This window comes from Ammospiza caudacuta, chromosome 22 (genome assembly GCF_027887145.1).
Source record: "Ammospiza caudacuta isolate bAmmCau1 chromosome 22, bAmmCau1.pri, whole genome shotgun sequence".
In the NCBI taxonomy this organism is placed as follows: Eukaryota; Metazoa; Chordata; class Aves; order Passeriformes; family Passerellidae; genus Ammospiza; species Ammospiza caudacuta.
The window spans coordinates 6,097,085-6,118,830 of record NC_080614.1 but is presented as its reverse complement, the minus strand read 5'-3'; the positions used below and the strand labels follow the sequence as shown (position 1 = coordinate 6,118,830).

The window sequence follows — 21,746 nt, the reverse complement described above, 5'->3', positions numbered from 1 at the left end:
CACAGCTCTCACTGAGGAGCCCCAGGGCTGCTGGACATGAGGGGAACACAGAGAGGGCCTGAGTGCATCCAGAGACAGAAACAGGCACAGCAAAACAAACACTGCCCTCTGCTCTCCCCAAAAAAGGCTGTTCTAGAGGAATTACTCCCCAGCATGGAGCAAGACAAGCTTTCATCCTGACTAACATCAGTATCTTTCTCCCTTCAAAACCAGACTTGATCTGCCACATAATCCACAACAGAAATGGGATTTTAGCCTTTGGAGCCTATGCAGCCTTAAAGCAGACTACAGCCTGATAAAAACACTGGATATCTTTATGTATGACCATTGAAAAATGACCATCTTTTCCTTAAAATAAATACTTTAGCTACTGAAAAGTGACTTTTTTTCAGAAAGATTTGAGTCTGAAGCCAGAGGCTTCATGTGCTCTGTTGATGTTACTGCTCACTGCTACAAATTATTCCTGTCACATGAAAAGCAAGAAACACCTGGATGACACAATAAAACATCCACACTACTCCTCTCAAGGACACATGAGCCCAACTTGCAAAGTGAACCCAAGCTGTTCTCTTTTTAATTTCCTTAGAAGGAGAATTAATGAAAGATCTTGTGCTAAGGCACTGATTGAGCAAATTTCCCTACAAGCTTGGCAGGCAGCACATTAACTACAACCTGGGAGAAACAATGATAAGTATTTAACAAAAAAAAATTTCAGAAAATGCAAAAGAAATAAAAAAACCAAATCTCAGCTATTGCACTGGCAGCTGCTGGCTCTGAACTGCATAGTTAAGGCAGCAATGAAAGCTTGGTTCTGATAAAATCTGTGATGGTACCAAGTTCAGGTTTTAATTTTTGGGGGTTGCATTCCCATCCCTCAATACTTTGGCATCCTACTGAATTTCTTTCTACATCTCAAATGCACCTTAGGAAGATGACACTGTTCCAATGTATGAAAACAAATGCAATGAGTGCATTTTTCCTGCAGGATTTCTGAGCTGCTGTGCATGGCAGAAGGAAGATGTAGGAGATTTATTCCAGCTAAGAAAAGCTACAGCCAAGCCAGGCAGGAGCCATCAAACACCAGCACCTGGGGACTGTAAAGCAGTTGGAATGCACAACACAAAAGCAAAAATATGAATGCAGAACACAAACCCAAACCATGCAGGAGGGAGCTGGAGGAAATGGCAGGTGCCATCCCAGATGCACCTAAAGCAGATGATGGTGCCTGTGTCAGGGATCGTGGCACACAGGGCAGCTCAAGGTCAGGGTGAGCAGCTCCAGGCTCAGCCACAGCTGCAGCCTCTGCTGACTCACAGCACAGAGAATTCCACCCTTCCCTCAGAGAGAGGATTCCTCCTGCACCATGAACAGGGACAGCAGTGAAAGCCTCCATTTTTAATGGAAGCCCATTTTAATACCTATGGCATGGGCACCTCTTCTGTCAAGGGCTCATTACACAGATGGCAGTGTCAGGTTTTCTGTGCTGTTTAGGTGGCCTGGAAAGGCCCAGGGATGGCCTTGAAGAGCCCGGCGCTTCAAAGGACGAGGAGAGACTTCTGATCTTGTCTCGGTCTCGGTGTTTATTAATTGTTTATCTAAAAGATTTTCTCTCAGCCCGACAGAGGTCTGCACAGCAAGCCAGCCATGGGCACACTGCGAGCCCCCGGGGCGGTCACTTATCTTTATACCCAAAGTTACGTGTACAATATTTATCATTTTTCCCCAATACCTTTTACCCTTATTAACCGGTGCACTTCTAGTAATAACCAATCCCAAAGTGCCACCACCACCACAGAAGATGGAGGCCAAGAAGAAGAAGAAGAACAGGACATGCCCCAATTCCTCCATCTTACTTCTTTAGACCCCCCTGTACCAAAATCCTAAACCCTGTGTCTTACACTCTAATTAACTTATCCCTTCACCATTCACCCAGTGAATTCCTCCCATCCTCATACAGGTGTCGTCTCCTGTGTAGGATCAAAATCCTGCCACCAGACACTTCTGGCAACATTCCAGGATTCCTGAGCCCCCCAAGGGTGGTCTCGGCCTCTTTGCACCTCAGTCCTGAGGTGCTGAGATCCCACATGGCAGAACAAGGTGATCTGTCAAATGATAAATATCTAAACTCTAACCCAAACCATCTATGTCATATCTAACTTATGTTCAAGCACAAGACCTAAGATGTATTAAAAATTCAAAAGGATATCTGTTTTACTGAATACAGAATAATTAGGAATTTTATCTAATAACTACATGGTCTGCATCACTAAATCATAATACATTTCTCAAATCATGTCTTATCCAGTCATTCCTAAGGTATTGAACTGTGACTTTACTTTTCTGGAAAATATGTTCCTAAAAGACACACACAGTCAAAGTTATTAGAATTCAGCAATTCTTCCTTGGTTATATTTTCTTTTCAATATGTAAGACAACAGTGTGCAACACAGGCCAAAATAAAATTTAAAAATAACTGCATGGTCTGTATCATAATACACCTCTCAAATAATGTCTTGTCTAGTCATTCCTAAGGTATTAAACTGTCACTTTTTTTCTAGAAAATGTCTAAAAGACACACTCATTCACAGTTATTAGAATTCAGCAATTCTTACTTAGTTATATTTTCTTCCCAATATGTAAGACAACAGTGTGCAACATAGGCCAAAATAAAATTTAAAAATAACTGCATGGTCTGTATCATAATACAGCTCTCAAATAATGTTTTGTCTAGTCATTCCTATAGTATTGAGCTGTCACTTACTTGTCTGGAAAATGTGTTCCTAAAGGACACACTAATTCACAATTATTAGAATTTAACAATTCTTACTTGGTTATATTTTTTTCTAATATGTAAGACAACAGTGTGCAACACAGGCCAAAATAAAATCTAAAAAATTTATTGATCTGTTTAGGTCACTAATGAATTCAAATTTCACAATCCCCTGGAGGAGCTCCTCTGTAGCAAGTTTCTTAAATTGCTATTTAATTTAAATATTACCTTAATACTGACTCTCAATTTTTCACATACATAAAGTTAAATCACAAAAAAAAAAAATCTTTCTCCTTCTATCTCTTTGTATCATACAATTAGAACTATCTATTTTTAATTTAATTACTTTTCAATCATGCTCATCATAATTTCCTTTATTTCCCCAAAGCCCTCAAGTCCAGGGTAAAGAAGCTTCCCCATCCAAGGATGCAGCTGAATCTACAAAACCAGGGATATGAGCAGAAACCATTCTGGAATCCTCACTGCAGGAAAAAAAGTGTTTATTTCTTGAAAAAAGATTGCTGTGAATTGCAAATATTAGCAGATGTTACTATAAACACTAAAAAACTGAGAGTAAATGCAAAGTAAAAAAAAATCCAATGAAACCTGTAAATAACAGAACTATAAAATGTCAAAATATGCAATGAATTGCCTTATCATTTTAGAACTGAAACTTTAACAATTCAAATCAACTAAATGCTGAGAATTCAGTCTTTCTGCTTCATGAGACAAGGGTATAACTCCATAAATAGATTATTCTTGGTTGTTCTCAAATGTTTCATGAATATTGTGCTTGGAGTTGCTTTTTGCTGGGCTGCTTTTTATTCAATATCTGTGAGCCTCAGTAAGGAGCTTGTGTTTATAAGAAGGGGGAAAAGATTTACTGTTCCCAATTATGAAATCTGTAAAATCCATAACAGTTAAAACACAAAACCTACAAAAGAGCACAAAATCAAAACCCAGAAACCAAATTAGTTTACTGGTATATTTACCTATAACTTCATGAATGCAAATCAAACTTCTATGCCATGAAAAATAACCTCAGAAAATATTCTGTCTGGCTTTGCTGATTTATCATATAATCAAATTCTTGCAGGTTGTTTTTCTAGCTTTTCAGGTAAATCATAGACACACAAATTCCATGTGCTAAAATAATGCAGATTTAGGAAAAAAATGTAATACAGCCTGTAATTTACCAAGTGCTTCTAATATATGTGCTAAATACACTTTTTCATTATAAAATAAAACTCAGTGCTTGAATTTTAGCTTGTATTTCCTTAACCTATGAAATACTGTTCAAAATAACTGTGTTGCACTACAGTTACAGTACTCTCTCCTCAATCTCAAATAAAATACTTACACAATAGTGTTTTCAATATCTGACCTTGTTTCCAATCTGAGTTCCAGTCATCTGCACTACCTGTAAGATCAGGAGCTACATTTTAAGTTTAAAAAATTATAATGATTATAATGAACTTTTTTCAGTTCATTTCTAGCTTCCTGAGAATATCAAAATGTACATACTCCAAAATGTACATATTCCCATGCAATAGGAATTGATACATCCGTGCTGCAACTGAATATTTCCATTTTTTATATCGAGTCCCTGTAAGTCAAGGCTTTGTTGTGATTTTGGCCTAAAACGTTAGGCAAAATGTCAGTTATATAAGGCCACGCGTGGAGGCACACGCACTCTAAAAAACCCTGCTGCTGAATTAGTAATGGAAAAAATAAAGGATGTCTGCTCTGACATGCATATTCACAGAGGGAACAACGCGTTTATAGCACCCCAAACTCTGTCCCACCCTCCCTCCCCGGCCCAAGTCAGCCAGGAGCAGCCATTCCCATCCTGCCAAATTCCAGAACCAGCAAATCGGCCTAGAAACAACAAGAAATTAAAAACCGCAGGGGAAGAACAGGAAGGGAATTCTTCATTGGGCTCAGCCTCCCCTTCCCACAGGATCGGAGCGGGCCCGGGCTGGGCCGCGACCTCCACAGCGGGACCGCCCCGGGCTCGGCTCCGCTGCCCAAGGAGAGAGCGGGGCCGCGGGCCCGGGCTCAGCCTGCCAGGGAGGGATCGGGGCAGCTCCGGGCTCAGCCTGCCAGGGAGGGATCGGGGCAGCTCCGGGCTCAGCCTGCCAGGGAGGGATCGGGGCAGCTCCGGGCTCAGCCTGCCAGGGACGGATCGGGGCAGCTCCGGGCTCAGCCTGCCAGGGACGGATCGGGGCAGCTCCGGGCTCAGCCTGCCAGGGAGGGATCGGGGCAGCTCCGGGCTCAGCCTGCCAGGGACGGATCGGGGCAGCTCCGGGCTCAGCCTGCCAGGGAAGGATCGGGGCAGCCGAGCTCAGCTCGCTTTCCCAGGGAGGGATTGGGGCGGCCCAGGAATCCGCTCCCTTTCCAAAGGAGGGATCGGGGCAGTCCCGGGCTCAGCTCCCTTTGCCAGGGAGGGAGCGGGGCAGCCGAGCTCAGCTCGCTCTCGCATGGAGAGATCGCAGCACCCTGAGCTCAGCTCCCGCTGCCACGGAGGGATCGAGGCAGCTCCGAGCTCCGCTCGCTTTCCCAGGGAGGGATCGGAGCACCCCGGGCTCGGCTCGCTTGTCCAAGGAGGGATCGGGGTACCCCGGGCTCAGCCTCCTCCTCCCGCATGTAAAAAGCGGCCCCGAGCTCCGCCCGCTCTCCCAGTGAGGGATCGGGGCACCCCAAGTCCCGCTCGCTCTCCCAGTGAGGGATCGGGGCACCCCGAGCCCCGCTCGCTCTCCCAGTGAGGGATCGGGGCACCCCAAGTCCCGCTCGCTCTCCCAGTGAGGGATCGGGGCACCCCGAGCCCCGCTCGCTCTCCCAGTGAGGGATCGGAGCACCCCGGGCTCCGCCCGCTCTCCCAGTGAGGGATCAGGCCGGTCCGGACTCCGCTCCCTTTCCCAAGAAGGCACCGCGGCTGCGGCGGGCTCGGCCCCGGCCCCACACGGGATCGCAGCGGCTGCCGCGGCCCCGCGGGCGGAGCGGGCCGTTCCCCGTGCCCGCCGCCGCCGCCTCTCCCAACTTTTCCAGCCGCAACTTCCACGTTCCGCCCGCGGCGCCGCCGGCCGGGCCGCGCCGGGCTGGGCCCTCCCCACCCTCCTGTCTCGGGCCGCGGAAGGTCACGGCGGCCGCGGGCCGGGCCGCCCCGCGCGCTGGCGGCGGCGGGGCCGGTGCGCTCCGTACCTCTGCGGGCCTTCGGGGAGTGCCGGCGGCTGCGGGCGCTCGCTCGCTCCTCCTCGATCGCGGCCGCTATCGCCGGGTCGTCCTCGCCATTGTACCACACCAACAGCTCCTCTCCCGCCGCGATTGGCTGCCGGGACACAACACAGGGCGCGCGGCCAATCAGAGCGCGCGTTGTTGGCGGGGCGGGGAGCGGCCGCGGCGGCGCCCACGGCGCTGCTCCCGCCGAGCCTCGAGGGCGCCGCCCCGCGCGCCGCCTGGCGGGCGGAGGGCGCAGTGCAGGGAGCGCCGCGGGCCGCGCCGGGCACGCGGGGAACAGCAGAGAGCGACCAAAACAGCCCAAAATAACCCAAAAAACACCTAAAACCAACCCAAACCCAACCCAAAACCATGCAGAAACAACCCCAAAACTGTAACACACACACGCGGAACAGCAGCGAGCGACCAAAACAGCCAAAAACACCCCAAACCAACCCCAAAACCAGCCCCAAAACCTCTCACATACAGAACAGCACCCAAACAACCAAAACAGCCAAAAAACACCCCAAAAACACCCCAAAACTCATCATGGACTGTAATACACACACACGGAACAGCACCATCACACAAAACAGCCAAAACCACCCCAAAAACAACCCTAAACCAACCCCAAAACTTCACAGACACACACAGGACAGCAGCAAGCAACCAAAACAGCCAAAACCTACCCAAAACAACCCCAAAACAATGCCAAAAACAACTCAAAACCTCACAGACACACACAGAACAGCACCCAACACACAAAACAGCCAAAAACAACTAAAAAAACAACCCCAAAAACAACCCTAAAACTCATCATGGACTGTAACCCACACACGGAACAGCACACAAAACAGCCAAAAACACGTAAAACAGCCAAAAACACCCCAAAACCAACCCAAAACCTCACACACAGAACAGCACCAACACACAAAACAGCCAGAAACAACCCAAAAACTCATCATGGACTGTAACACACACACAGAACAGCACCCAAAACAGCCAAAAACACCCCAAAACCAACCCAAAACCTCACACACACACACAGAAGAGCACCAACACACAAACCAGCCAGAAACAACCCAAAAACTCATCATGGACTGTAAGACACACACAGAACAGCACTGAAACACCCCCAGAACACCCCCAAAAAAAACCCCCAAACCTCCTCACAGACTGTAACACACACACAACCCCCAGAACACAAAATATCATTAAAAAATCACCCCCAAAAAATTCACAGGAAAACACAGAAAAACTCCAGAAAAGTGACAAGACAAAAGATCAGAGAAACACTGAAATAAAAGATAAACCCTGAAAATGTCAAAAAATAAAAGACTAGAAAAAAAATCACAAAAAAGTCAAAATCTGAAAAAAAGACAAAATCTCAAAAAAACCCAAAAATCATCAAACCCAAACTTCCCCTCTTTCTATTTGTATCCATTGATCTTTGGCCCAACTACAGTTCCTGACAATACAGAGGTAATATTAATACAGTTTTAGTTAATATTACTATAGTTAATTATTAATATACTCTTTGTATTAATAATTAATACAAAGTTGTTGTTGTTATTATTATTATTTTTAGGATGAACTTTCCAGCTGTAATGTCCCAAATTGTGGTTTTGCCTAAAATAGTGACACTGATTGAAATCCTAGTGCTCCCTGCTCTGGATATTATATATAAATATATTGTTTAAAAAAAAAAATATATATACATACATTGCTAATTCTTTCCAGAGAGCAGCCATGTTGGGACAAACATACCCACCTTATACAAAGCTTTAAATAACATTAATTAATTATAATATAATAATAATTTACTGCTCAGGCAGCCACTACAGCTGGGATCTGGAACAAATTCTAAAGATCCAGGAAAAGACTGTCACAGTGGGTTAATGGGAATACAGATAATTAGAACATGTTTAATAAATACACTTCAACACAAAAGTCAAAGCTTTGCTTGCCATTCCAAATTATTTCTATTCTTTTTAATCAAATTTTTAAAAAATCACAGACTAAATTAGTCCAATGGGCATCACTGCAAATGCTACTCATACTCCCAGCACTGCCAACAAAAGAAACTTTATTGATCAGTTCATTTCCCACACTCCTTAAAATATCAGACTCAAACTAGTAAGTCCCCAAGGTGGCAGACTGAAGATTTTAATTTTTTAAATCTTCCTCATTGTTTCTCCATTTCCTGAAGCATTTTACCCAAAACCAAGAAAAATTTAAATGCTTTAACTTCAATTCTCCTTTTTCAGGGTTAATGAATGAACACGGGGCTGGCGGAGACCAAATCCTATTTTCAGTCATTACATCAGAGCCAAGGTTGTCCTCAGATTGTTATTTCCAGCCTGAAGCCAAAGGGGAATTTTGTAGCAAGAAGAAAATGAGGATTTCTTTCTTCTACAGCCCATTTTTAGTGGGTCTCACAGCACATGATAAAGGTGATAATTATCATCATACCCCCAGACACTGGAACAACAAGAGGTGCAAGATCCCAACAAGCAAGAGAAGAGTAAGTTATAACACAAGCAAAGCCTATGGCTTGGCTTCCTTCAGTTCCAGAGGCCTGATAGGATAAATAGAGGCAAAATTATTTGCATGGCCTTGGAGGTGGTGAGCAGCAGTGTTGTCTGATGCAAAAAAACCTTTATCATCTAAAAAAACACAAAGATCTGGAGGAGTTTTCAGGCAATGCAAACACAGGGTGGTAATGAACAGTAATTTGTTGGCTGCATGGCTGGAGCTAACATTGAACTTGATGAATTTAGTTTTATTGTGACTGCTGTAGAATCTCAATTAAGCCCTGTAGCCTTGTAGTTCTAAAATGAGATGCAGCAGCTTCAAAATCAGACAATTAAAGCTGCTCCCTCATAGAGCAGGACTGCACTGAGCAAGTGCCACTTGTGCCACCACTTTTCCTCCTGGTGGCAACTCCACAGCCCAACCTCCTCCAAACTATTCCCTACAGACCCTTGGTGCAGCAGTGTCACACTGGGACAGCCTGGCTAAAAAAAAGGGATGAATTTTGGGAAGGTTGATTAGGTTAATAATCCCCACACACTTTTTTGTGCTTTTTGTTTTAACTGCAACATTTAATTGTCCCTAATCTGCGTATTTCCTTTATAGTAAGTTTAAAATTTGTTATTTTCAAGAGTAATATCCCAACAAGTTAGAGGTTTCAGCACAATTAATTGTGCACATTCAAGCACTCTAATGTGCCTTGTACAGACTGAGACAGGCATTTGCCTGCCCAACCTCATCAGAGTTTCTATTTTTCACCCCAGACACGGCATTTTACTGTGCTGCTGTGCTTCTGCACCTGGGTGTGGCCTCATCTCACCAAACATAATCCAAGTGAGCAGTCTGACATTTACCTGAGTGAATTTCACACTCTACAACCCAACATTTTGTTGCTCTCTCCCATGTAACAGGGAGGATCTTGAGGTGTTGTAAACCTGTTGGGCAAAACAATCTTCCACAAGCAAATTAATTTCATTTTAATCAGGGACAGTTTCATAGCCAAGCTTCTTCAGAAGACTTTTTGAAACTGAGTTTTCACTGTATTTTACTTTTTCTAGAACTTTCAGAACTGGAATTTTTGCAGAACAGCACCAGAGAGAGAGCTCCTCCCATGAGCAGGGGCAGGAAGAGCTGAAACTGCATCACGAGTTTAAGCTGCTCCCTCACAGCTCTCACCCAGCAATCCTGGGAAAAGCAGATGCAAAGCAGCTCAAAAACACCCTCAGCCCTTCAGCAAAGATGAAGATGGAAGAGAAAAACATTTGCTTGTGCTCAATCACAAGTTCTATTCCATGACTATTCATTGAGAGCAGGGAACTGGGAAGTTAAAGCTCTACAGTTCTGAGGTTCTGCACCAAGCAAATCTGGACTTTGTTATTTCAGCAATGAGGCCTGGAAATCAGCCTGTTTAATTTACAAATTAAAAACCTACAAAAAGCTAAATAAAGTACTGATAAAGTTTTGCCTGAGGAGATGGTGGAGTCACCATCCCTGGGGGTGTTTAACAAAGCCTGGATGTGGCATTGGGTGCCAAAGTTTAGTTGAGGTGTTGGGGCTGGGTTGGACTTGATGATCTTCCAACCTTGTGATTCTGTAAAGGAAACCTCAGGAAAAATAAGACCCCATGACTTTACTTTCAATGCTTCAAGGTAAAGCAGAACAAAATTACACACAAGCCACTTGAATTCTCCTTTGGGGGTAAATAAAACCTGGGCTGTTTATTTGTCAGCAAGTGGAACTCCCCATAATTTATGAATTATGATAAAGATCAGGAAAGAACCATGTGTTCCTATCTGGGCTGGTAAATTTACAGCAGTTTGAAATGGCAGTGTAGAGATGCTAACATTATATGCAAAGATAAAGACATTTAAGATGTTCTTTATTATGTGCCTTCCTTTGTCTCAGTTAGCAGTAAGGTGTGACTGGGATAAAATTCATCAAATTGCAAGAGACAACAGTCAAAGGAACAAAAGGATATTCAGTGCTGAGACAAGGTATTTGTTATTCTGTCAGCAGTGCTCAGCCTCTTTTAGCATTACAGTTATTTTCTGAAGTGCACTATCATCCATCAAATAAACAAATTTTAAATATGTGAATGCTTGTCTCTGCCAGGACTGAAACATTGCAAAAATTTAAAATGTTAGAGTGACTCCAAAGACACACCTCTATTAATGAGCCAGTGGAACTGTGGGCAAAGGGAGAAGAAATCCAAGCTAAAGTGTCTGGAGAAATCAAGGCTGGCTACAGGGTCATATTTGGAGTCTGTCTCTGTGAATAACACTGCAGAGAAGCCACCAGTCTGGCTGGCAATAGTGAACCTCTACTTGAATACAAAGTTCAGAAAATGTTTAGAACACCCAAAAGTATTTTAAATAAAGTCAAGCTACACACACTCGCTGCTAGGAGGTCTAGATCAGGGATTCAAGAAATACTTTTGAGCTACAATATTCTTAACATGCTCCACCATTATAGTTAAACCATTTTTTTTCTTGATTTGGGAGATAAAATGCTCCAGGAATTACACCCTTTTCCCTGCCTTCCCCTCACTCTCTGAACAAAACCAAAATGGTATAAAACCACGAGAAATGGTTTCATGGAGCTACCCACAGAAGTGTCTTGACAGCCAAACTTTGTCAAACAATGCACAGACGATAAAAATAATTCCTGCAAAAACATCCTCAGCAGGAGTCTTGGTATCTATAAAAACAGAAAAATATTTTATATACTGTATAGTTTATTGCTCTAGTGTGCATCAAATTTGGTGCTACAGCAAATCATTACTCAATAAGACAGACTTAGTGTTGAAACACCCAGTAGTTTAACAGTAAATCTGATGTCAAATGTATTGGCAGATAAGAATTTAATAATGTCAAATGTATTGGCAGATAAGGATTTATACCAATGATGTGTAGCATTTGCAGTGTTTTAAATATGTTCCATAAAACGTTTCAAACTCTGTTTAATACAAATATACATATTATATATATATTTTAATATATTTATATTATTTATATATATTTATAGATATATTATAAATTTATATATTTAATATAAATTATATATTATGCATATTTTCTATACTATATATTTTTATATATAGTATATATAAAATGTTTCAAACTCTTTAATATAAATATATAATATATATTTATATATATTAATATAAATATATAATATATATTTATATATATTATATATTATACATATATTATATATGATACATATCATATATATTATACACATTATATATTTATATATTTTATATCATTTATGTTATACTATGTTATATTATATTATATTATACCATATTATATTATATTATATTGTATTATATTGTATTGTATCGTATTATATTATATTATATTATATTATATTATATTATATTATATTATATTATATTATATTATATTATATTTATAATGTATATATAATACATATAATGTATATATAATATATATTATATATAATAGTATATATAATAGCATATATAATAGTGTGTATATATATGTGTGTATACACACACATATATATACACACTATTATATATGCTATTATATATACTATTATAGATAAAATATATATTATATATATATTATATATATATTATATATATAATAGTATATATATAATAGTAGTATATAATATACATATTTATTATATATATATTAAAAATAGTGTATAAATATATATAATATATATTATATATATTATATATATTATATATATAATAGTTAAAATAGTTTAAAAAAAGTTTTTTAATGAAGCAGAATAAAAAGTATTATTAATAAAAGACACCAAACAAAGCAGCAGCTGTTCAGGCAGTGGTACCTTTAAGCTCTTGTAGTAAATGGTCCTGTTGATCTCCAGGGGGAAGAGGTTCTGCTCCTTCCCCGAGCGCGCCCAGTTGATGTAGCGCAGCCAGTTGCCCTTCTCTGGGTCGGTGGCATCCACACACATCCAGCCCAGGTTGGGGTAATACACCTGTGGGAAGGCACAGGGACACCTGCTCACACCACAGCACTGAAATGTGGCATTCTCTGAATCCTTCCCTCTCAGGTGTAGGGAAGGCATTTTGTGCTGTTCTTGAAGATAAGGAAAGCCCCGTATCTCTCTCGAGGACACCAAGGCTGTCCCCATGACAATGTGATGGAAGAGAGAAAATTAAAAGATCCAGACTTTAGCTGGCTCACAGAATGATGTGGCTCCTTGTTCACCTATTGAGAACTTTGTTTCTTTCTTATGACCAATGGGCGGTGAATGTGCCTGTTAAGTGAATGTAAATATCTTGAAAAACTTTAAAGGCAACTCTCAGGATCTCTAGTTGGTCACAGAGGCCCCCAGATGTGTCACAAAGTCTCTTTTCCCAGTCTGGCAGTCGAAGAAGGAGTCAGAGCTCTTCATTTCTTGGTCTCAAAGTTGTTTATTGCATCTTATTATTAAAATTCTTTCTCCTGCCCTGCCGAGGTCCATCCAGCAGGACAGTCAGAGGCACCCTGCCTGCCCCTGGGCAGTGTTATCTTTTTATACTAAAAATTACATATGCAATATTTACAATTACTTTCCAATACTGTGGGAGAGCTAAAGAGATATGGAAAATATGTCTAAATGTAGTTATTGATTACTTTTATATATATATTTATAGATATATGTATGTATAACTGTACTCTGTTTTTATATTATTATGGGTTTTCCATAAACCAAAATACTTTTTTGCTTTTCTAATTTACAGAATATTACAGTCTCACTTACAGAACATTGTTTAAAGGCCTTGTGCACTGTGAGAAGGAAAATAGCTCCAACTCCTCTCCATAACACTGTCTTGAAGTGATTCCTGTACTACAATAAAACCCACTCAGCACAGCTGTGCCAGTGATTCTGAACAGCATTTCCCTCCCTTTTCAGACACTTGTTCTCACTTTCCCAACTGTGGCTTTTCACCAGTAGAAAAGGAAAATATGTTCTCTCCTCAGATACAGAGGAATACTGACACACACAACTTGTATTTCTCACAATGAGCCTCTGGTATGACAGTTCAACACCATTAAAATTGACTGGAGATGCCAGTTTTTGAAGCCTTATTTTTAAATTCAGGTTAATTTGACTAAAGAAGCAAATGGAACACTTGTGGAAAAGGCTGTTCCTCAAGTTGAGTGTCTGAGCTGCTCCTACACATCACCATCCTTCTACAAACCATATTTTCTACCAGTTCAGATTCTGGACTGGTTTCAGGTATCAGCATATGAGACCAACTGTTGCAGTCTCATTTTAGCTGCCTTTTTCTAACTCTAAAATCACTATTAAAACAACACACAATTAATCTGGAATCTAACAAGGGTTTTCATTATCCCCTGCATTGTAAAAACAAATTGTAAAAATATCCACCATGAACATTCAGCATCCAGCACTGAGAAACACAATTGTAAGGTCAATAATTTACTTGACTGATTTCATCTCAGCAAATGTTCCTGTAACAGATCAAAACTGGAGATACCTTGTGCAGTGGAGTTTGTGATAGCATGAGCTCAGTACAACAAACATTATACTTGAAAATTGCATTGCCTTTTTAAAGGGTAATTTGCATTTATGGCAATGTTGTAAATCAATTCCTCTGATAGAGGTTAACTCTAAGCTCTGTGTATGTTTTTAGTGTTTCAGGGAATGCCATTTTTGCAGACAAGGGGACAGAAGGATGGATGACCATTATCAGTGCTCCATGTTCCAGAACATTCTATTCCTCAACCCCTCCCCTCCTTGACTATTCACTTTGCTAAAACCATGTCCTGTGTCTGTCTTCAGAAAGACTGAAGAATCTTTGGAAGTGGTTATGAACTGCCTTAAAGAGACTGTAAAAGGGATTCAGCTCCAGATTATGGCATTTATATTTTGAAATATAAATTTATTTACATATATTTTACAGTGGAGCTTCCAGAGCTGTTCAGCTGCCCAGACAAGGCAAGCCCAGCACAAGAAACACTGCAACACTTGAGAACTCTTACAAAAACTCCAAAAGCTGGTCTTCAAAGAGCTAAATGAGGAGTGATGTGGCCTCCTTTAGAGATTCCACAACCTCCTAATTTCCCTGATTTCATAAGCAGTTGACAGCACTCAGTTGCACTCAGGGTTGAAGCCAACAAAGAAAAGATCAGCAACAAACTCTTAAGGGCAACTGTGATCCACACACAGCATGCAAGAAATACAACAATTTCAAACAATGCCAATGGTTTATAAAACTCTGTAATTCAGAATAGTTGTTCTATCCAAGTGTCTATAAATAACCATTAGTAATGGCAGCGACAGATGGCAATTACCTTATATCAAGTTTATTTCTAAAATATCTGGAAAATTAAAAGCTAAATAAAAAATATTGACCTGGTGACAAGCACATTTTCCCATTTACAAGCTGTTTCTTACCTCCCACATGTACACATTGCTCTTAACTTGAGATCTTTTTTTCTTGTCACCAACAAATGGTCCAAACTTCTTGCCTTTCAAAATTGATTTTGTTGCCCAGACACCTGAGGAGACAAGTAACAGGAGTTAAAACTAATCTAAGCAAATCTATTCAGAATTCATATTTTTAAGATTATTAGATGTGTCTGTCTTGGACTGGGGAGCTGTCCACTCAAATACACCAGACATTATCTCTACCCAGCACAGGAGGGCACCAGGCTTTCACAGCAACTCAAATTTATGTGAGTCACTGAAAATCTTCATTCTCTTCTCACAGCTGCAGCACTCACCAAGCCGAGTCTTGTCAACAGCAGATGGGAAGAGCCTCACATCCTCAGGAAGGCCCCTGAGCACGTGCTCAGGAACATCATCCAAGGTCTCCACAGCAACAGGGGAGTCACTTGTGTTCTACAAGTCAAAAAGGCAACCACCATTAACAGGCAGAACAGCTACACAGCAGGTGATCAACCCACAGGAACTTCAAAACCTTCTGACTTGCAATGAAAGTAAAATTTCCAAACTCACCGTGCTGAGGATGATTTCACATGTATTAGCAATCATTTATTTCCCTTTTTCAAAGAATGGCTTCCAGGCATGCTCAACCTAACCAGTCCCCCAAAAGCAATCCAAAACAGTTTCTTATCTTGCCTTATGTGACAAAATGCCACTTGTGAGAAAGATTGAAAAGTAACTTAAAGAGAAAATCAAACTCAAAGTTCCAAGAAGTGCATACAGTAAAAAATCTGAAAAGTCCCTGGCTCTGCTGATTGAAGTGAGTGTGCTGCAGTAAATTAACCACTCCAGAACCTGCACTGGGGATACACCACCCACTCACTACAGCAGAAGGAGGTTCTGTCTGGAACAGGGTAACAAAATGCTCTCCTTGCAAAGCTGTCAGTGCTGAATGGAGGGGGTGGGGTCACGCTGCTTTTGGTGTTGAATAATCCTAAAATCAGGCAGACTCACCAATCCCAAAGTTCAACATCCCTTTAAGGGTGAGGAGATGTGGCAGAGCTGACAAAACACCCCATAAAGGAACACACAAGGGATACTGCTGATAACCTGCCTAAAGCTGCCTGAGGACACTTCTCTGACAGCCCAGCACTTTTCTCATCCTAGGAAAGTCATGCCCCACTTGTGAACAGGATCTTTGACACACCCCTCCTTGCAGTGTGGTGGAGATTCCTCCTTGGAATGGGGACATCCCATCTCTGAAGGCCACCCAGTGCCATCCCTGCCATGGACAGGGACACCTTCCACTATCCAGCACTTTTTTCATCCTAGAAAAACTGAGCCCCACTTGTGAGCAGGGTCTTCTGACACACCCCTTCTTGATGTGTGGTGGAAATTCCTCCCTGGAGTGGGGACATCCTATCTCTGAAGGCCACCCCTGCCATGGCAGGGACACCTTCCACTGTCCCAGGCTGCTCCAAGCCCCAGTGTCCAACCTGGGCACCTCCAGAGATGGGATCTCCACAGCTTCTCTGGGCTCACCACCCTCACAGCCAAACCCTTCCTAAAGCCACTCCCTGCCTGCATGAAGCCATTCCCCTTCTCCTGTCACTGCAGTTCTTGGTGACTGAACCATGTGCATGTCAAGTTTACTGCTCTGCAACAGAGAATAAAAGGATTTTAGTAGTAATTATTTCAGTATCATAAATGTTACTCATATTTCCTACATCAAGCAACACGTCAGAACTTTAGTCAGCAGCTTATAATTAATACAAGAAGTTTTAAAATATTTTATATTAAAGTTTGATTGGCAATATAAAGCTCATAAATTATTTACTGTCCAGTAAGTGATTAGTTCCATTTTATGGAGCCTCCAAGGTTCAATATTATTTTTATAATTTTATCCATACTATTATTACTCACACTCATCATAAAACAACCTGCTCCCTATTACCCACTTGGAATTAACACAACACTATTTCTGATAGAAATTACCAGAATTTCAAAGTTACAAGAAGGCAAAGTTTCCTATAAAATCTGTCCATATTCCAAATGAACTGTGCATGGTGAAATTTAAGCCTTTATTGAACCACATGCCCTAAAACAACTCCCTGCCCTCTGATATGGAACTCTAATAATTCTGGTCAGGAACAAACACTGCTGGCAAGGGCAGGAACAACTCTAATGTTAAGGATGTTATACTTGACCTCTGAACCCATTTTTAGGAAGAAATTAAACTGAGAAATTTTTCCAAATAAACTTAAAATTTTATGGAAATTATTCTGGCTTTTACCTATAACCATAAAGCAGAGATACAATAGAAATTTTCACATACTGAATAAAATACTGAGTAGTATTCAAGAGTACTTTTGAAATACATTGAAAGGTTCTGGAAATATATTTTAAAATAGCTTCTCAATATGCTATCAAATTTCATTTTTTTCTCTCTAAAGCAAAATAAAGCTTCTCAGCCCTTTCTCCTCAACACCCAGTCTTTGTCACGGTGCTGCTATGGCAATAATTTTCACTTTATTTGAGAACCCAATTTGCTGAGTGGAGTTAAAAGAACAAATCTTCTGCCAGTTTTAATTGCAACAATGAGGAAAATTATAAAAGTGGAGTGAGAGCAAGGTTATTCTAGTGCTGCCTTCATAAACCTGAACAGCTGCACAGAGAGCTATTTGGAGGGGAGAAAGACCCCCAAATTGGAAACCATGGAAGGGAGAGAATGCCAGAAATCTCCCATCCAAGAGTGGAGACACCAGGGATAAATACTTCTTCAATAGTTAGAATAGCTGAAGTCTATTCAAAGCAGAGCAAAGCTTTATTTTGCTCTTCTAACAACCCAAAAGGAAAAACCCTGATGAAAGCAGCCTGATTTCAGACATCTGTTTGCCTTGAACTGATATGCAAGGAGCCATGTCTCAGCTGAAAAAGAAACATGCATATCAAAGAAACCTAAAAATCTTCCCAGAACATTACCCCAGGATTTCCTCAGGGGAGAAACAAAGCTATTTTTCCCAGTGGTTTCTAACAAGTTATACACAGAAATAGAAGAGGGGGGCTGACAGCTCTCAGAATGATGCACTTCCAGTTTTAAGCTAAAAGCAGGATGGATTTTTGGCTGGGTTTCATTTGGGGGCTTGGTTTCTTTGCAGAGTGTTAGTTTTGGTGTTTTGATGAGCAGTTCAAAGTCTCAAATCTCAACCCTGCAAATAAATTTTAACCTATCATAACAGACTCAGCTTATTCAGACAGAAGTGTACAGCACTGTGAGAAATCTTTGATTTTCTGTATATTCCTTAATAGTCACACATTTTAACTGCAAATATCCCTGAACTGCTCTACCATTTAAGAGGTGTATTTGTATGGAGCAGTATACAATCAGAATTTTATTGTGCATCTACCTGCATAAATCAGAGATTAGCAGGACTTTCAAAGAACACAACACTCAGATTCATCCAACACTTGTCACATTAATGGATCTCACAAGTGCCAGAAAACTGGGTATGGCCTTTGCACAACAATACACTTCACACCTCAAATGAATGGTCATAAGCAATCAAATTCTAAACAGTAAAATAAACAATTTTGTTCAGTCAAATCAGTGCAATCTCTTTTTATTTGCAATTTAGATGTAGCTACTTGAAACTTTTTCTAGATCACAACTTGTCCCCAAGCAATGTCTGTCTACCAAAAAGAAATAATGCATTTCAATCACTTTTCTACCAAGACTTCACAACCACATTTAAATTTATTTTTCTGTTTACAAAATTCACCCCTTGATAAGGGTAGTGCACTTGTGCATGTCCTACAGCCAACTTTTGCATTTATCTGAAGCCCTAACACAGTATTTTCCATTCCCTCCAAGGCTGTAATTTTGAACACAATAACACCTGAAGCTTATTTCACTTTTAAGCTTCTTACTCTGAAGTTCATCAGAAAATTACATTCTAGCATTTAAATCAACCAGCATGAAGTGACTTTAGGACAATGCCAAAGGATCGTGAAGTGGTGCCTTACCTGAAACAATCTTTTCCTGTTTGAATCAAACCCAGAGTCCAGACACTCTGACAGTACTTTTTAACACAATAAGCAAATTTTCACACCACTTTCAGTACCATTGTGCTCATGAACCAGCCCCAGATTAGTCTATAATGATACAAACAGTATTTAAACAGAGTAGAAAAGGCACCTGCAACAAGATACTTACAGGTGATGAAAGATCAGAGTGAGAAGGAAAAAATCCTGAACAGTGCCATGAATGGCAGCCAGCGAGTGCCATGGCAGGGTGGAAACAGGATTAGGATAAATGAGAAGATAAAGGAAAGGATGCCACTGAAGAGGGAGGGAGGGAAGGAGGGAGGAGATGGCAGAGGAGTTAAGAGAGGTATTTGAGGAAGGGTAGCTGTGCCAGCCAGCACAGGAAGGCAGACAGGTCTCTACCTGACCTGGGAACCCTTCTTTGCACAATTTCACACAATTCATGTGCTTGAAAATTTGAGATGTATTGGAAATATTTGAAATAATCATTGAAAAATTCAGAAGGAATGAGGGGAGGAAGTTTCGGAACAAGTGCAGATGTCCTTTGCATTCAGCATTTTTTAAGTCACTGCCTTGCTGTTTTCCCAGCAGAACCCAAATTCCTCCTACTGTGTCTTACTGCAGTCTGAGATAATGCCACCAATCAAACCCCACGTTTGCTTGGGGTTTTTAAAATAAATTATTCAGCTATTCTGATGAACTAATAAATCCTTTCAAAAGAGGACTGCCTATCCTGAGACAGCAATCTTCCAAGAAACCCAAAAACATAACTCCAACAACAGATGGGGGTTTTTTTAATCTTTCTTCTCCTTACAACAAGAAGGCCATATCAAAGAATTTAAGAAAAGGTTTTCCTTCACCACTTCAAGATTTCTGTGGGATAAACCACAAAACTAACAGATTTATCATATAAACCAAATGAACACCAGCCCAGTTAGTTTCATGGTCATCAAAGTCACACCAAAAGCAGAGACAAGCAGAATGAAAGAAATATGAGAATGAACCACTTGAAAGATGTTTGGCATCAGGCAAAAACATTTCTAATACAGACCTGGCACTACACTTGCCAACAGTGAATGAAATGACAAGAAAAGACACCACACAAATCCATATTTGTATTTTATTTTATTTCTATTTTATATTTCTATTATATATATATTTCTATTATATATATAATTCATATTTGTATTTTATTTCTATTTTATATATTCCTATTTATATATATATAATTCATATTTGTATTTTATTATTTCTATTTTATATTTCTATTATATATTTCTATTATATATAATTCATATTTGTATTTTATTTCTATTTTATATATTCCTATTTTTATATATATAATTCATATTTGTATTTTATTTTATTTCTATTTTATATTTCTATTATATATAATTCATATTTGTATTTTATTTCTATTTTATATATTCCTATTTTTATATATATAATTCATATTTGTATTTTATTTTATTTCTATTTTATATTTCTATTATATATTTCTATTATATATATAATTCATATTTGTATTTTATTTTATTTCTATTTTATATTTCTATTATATATATTTCTATTATATATATACAATTAATATTTGTCTATAGACATAATACAAGTTTGTTTTTTCACAATACATATTTCAACACTGGTAGAGATTACATTTTGATTTTTACGTTTTTAATAGGTACAATTTTGTATATATTAAAAAGGTAATTATTTTCTATATACATTATATTAAAAGCCATATATTTTGCATATACAATTGTTACTTTTTACTTTAAATCAGAGGAAAAAAAGCAACAGGAAACATCTCACCAACCCATTCCATGTTGTAATTATTTATGCATATATCTCTATGACTTGACAGATAAAATACTTCAGCAAATGCTAACTGCACTCAGCCTGTGCTGATCAAATAAGGATAATAAAAGCACATATTAGCCACAGGCATTGAAGTACACAGAGCATTTTATACATTTTGTGCTGTGGTTGTTTCTGACTCATAAAGTTCATGGCTGACTTTTGCAGCAAAGTAAAAATGGCTTTAGTGCAGTGTGATATCCTATGGAATAATATCAGTGAGATCAGCCAGAGGGAGGAGGATTTGTGAGAAAAATTTGAATTAACATGTATTTTTTCTGTAAGTAAGTAACACAAATGTGTGTGAGACAAACGGATGGACAATTGCTGTTTGGATAAACAAATGCAGAATAAAATGCTGCACAGTTGGTGCTGGTTAGAAGAACCCCCTCCAGTCAGGACACTCGTGACTCCCCACACCAAAGGGCTGCTCCACAAAGGAAATGTGCTTTCTCAATATTTCCACTTGCTTCCAGGAGAAACACTTCACATTCCAGAAAAGTCTGACATTTCCCAATCAATCCATTTATGGCAGACTGTTTTCTGCACATTTGAATAAGGATTGTGATTATAAATGGATTTTTAAAAATGGAAGCCTTCAATTTTCAAGCCACTTTTTTAAGGAACTGGATTGTTACGTGCAGGTTCAGGAGAAAATAGAATTTTCTGGAGCAGTGTTATGAGAAGAGGTGCCAGGAGTAGTAACTTACACACTGCTAAAGGGAATTCACAAAAACCTCAAATCCATGAAGTAACAGACATCTCACAAGCATAAACACTGCAGAACGGACAAAGATGAAATTTAATAAGACTGAAGATTTTAAAGACCATTTCTTAGTGGATGATTTACTTTTCTTATTAATAATTAACTGTTCAAAGTATTTTGATAAAGTCTTACATGTCTACTCACCTGATTCATTTTGAA

At 39.8% G+C, this 21,746-nt stretch overlaps 1 protein-coding gene across 2 annotated transcripts in view; it reads right to left on the bottom strand.

Moving 5' to 3' along the window:
• Positions 1–21,746, bottom strand: part of PRDM2 (PR/SET domain 2) — a 41,133-nt gene extending 19,387 nt beyond the window's left edge. Inside the window, exons 1-5 of one of the 2 annotated variants that reach the window (XM_058818792.1) lie at positions 21,732–21,746; positions 15,259–15,376; positions 14,930–15,033; positions 12,347–12,499; positions 5,972–6,098 (exon numbers count right to left, since the gene is read on the bottom strand). In XM_058818792.1, the coding sequence (XP_058674775.1) occupies positions 5,972–6,098; positions 12,347–12,499; positions 14,930–15,033; positions 15,259–15,376; positions 21,732–21,740 (511 nt within the window). In that variant the 5' untranslated portion in view covers positions 21,741–21,746. Of the gene's footprint in view, positions 1–5,971; positions 6,099–12,346; positions 12,500–14,929; positions 15,034–15,258; positions 15,377–21,731 lie in introns of those variants that run through there. The other variant, XM_058818793.1, reaches the window with a different exon arrangement.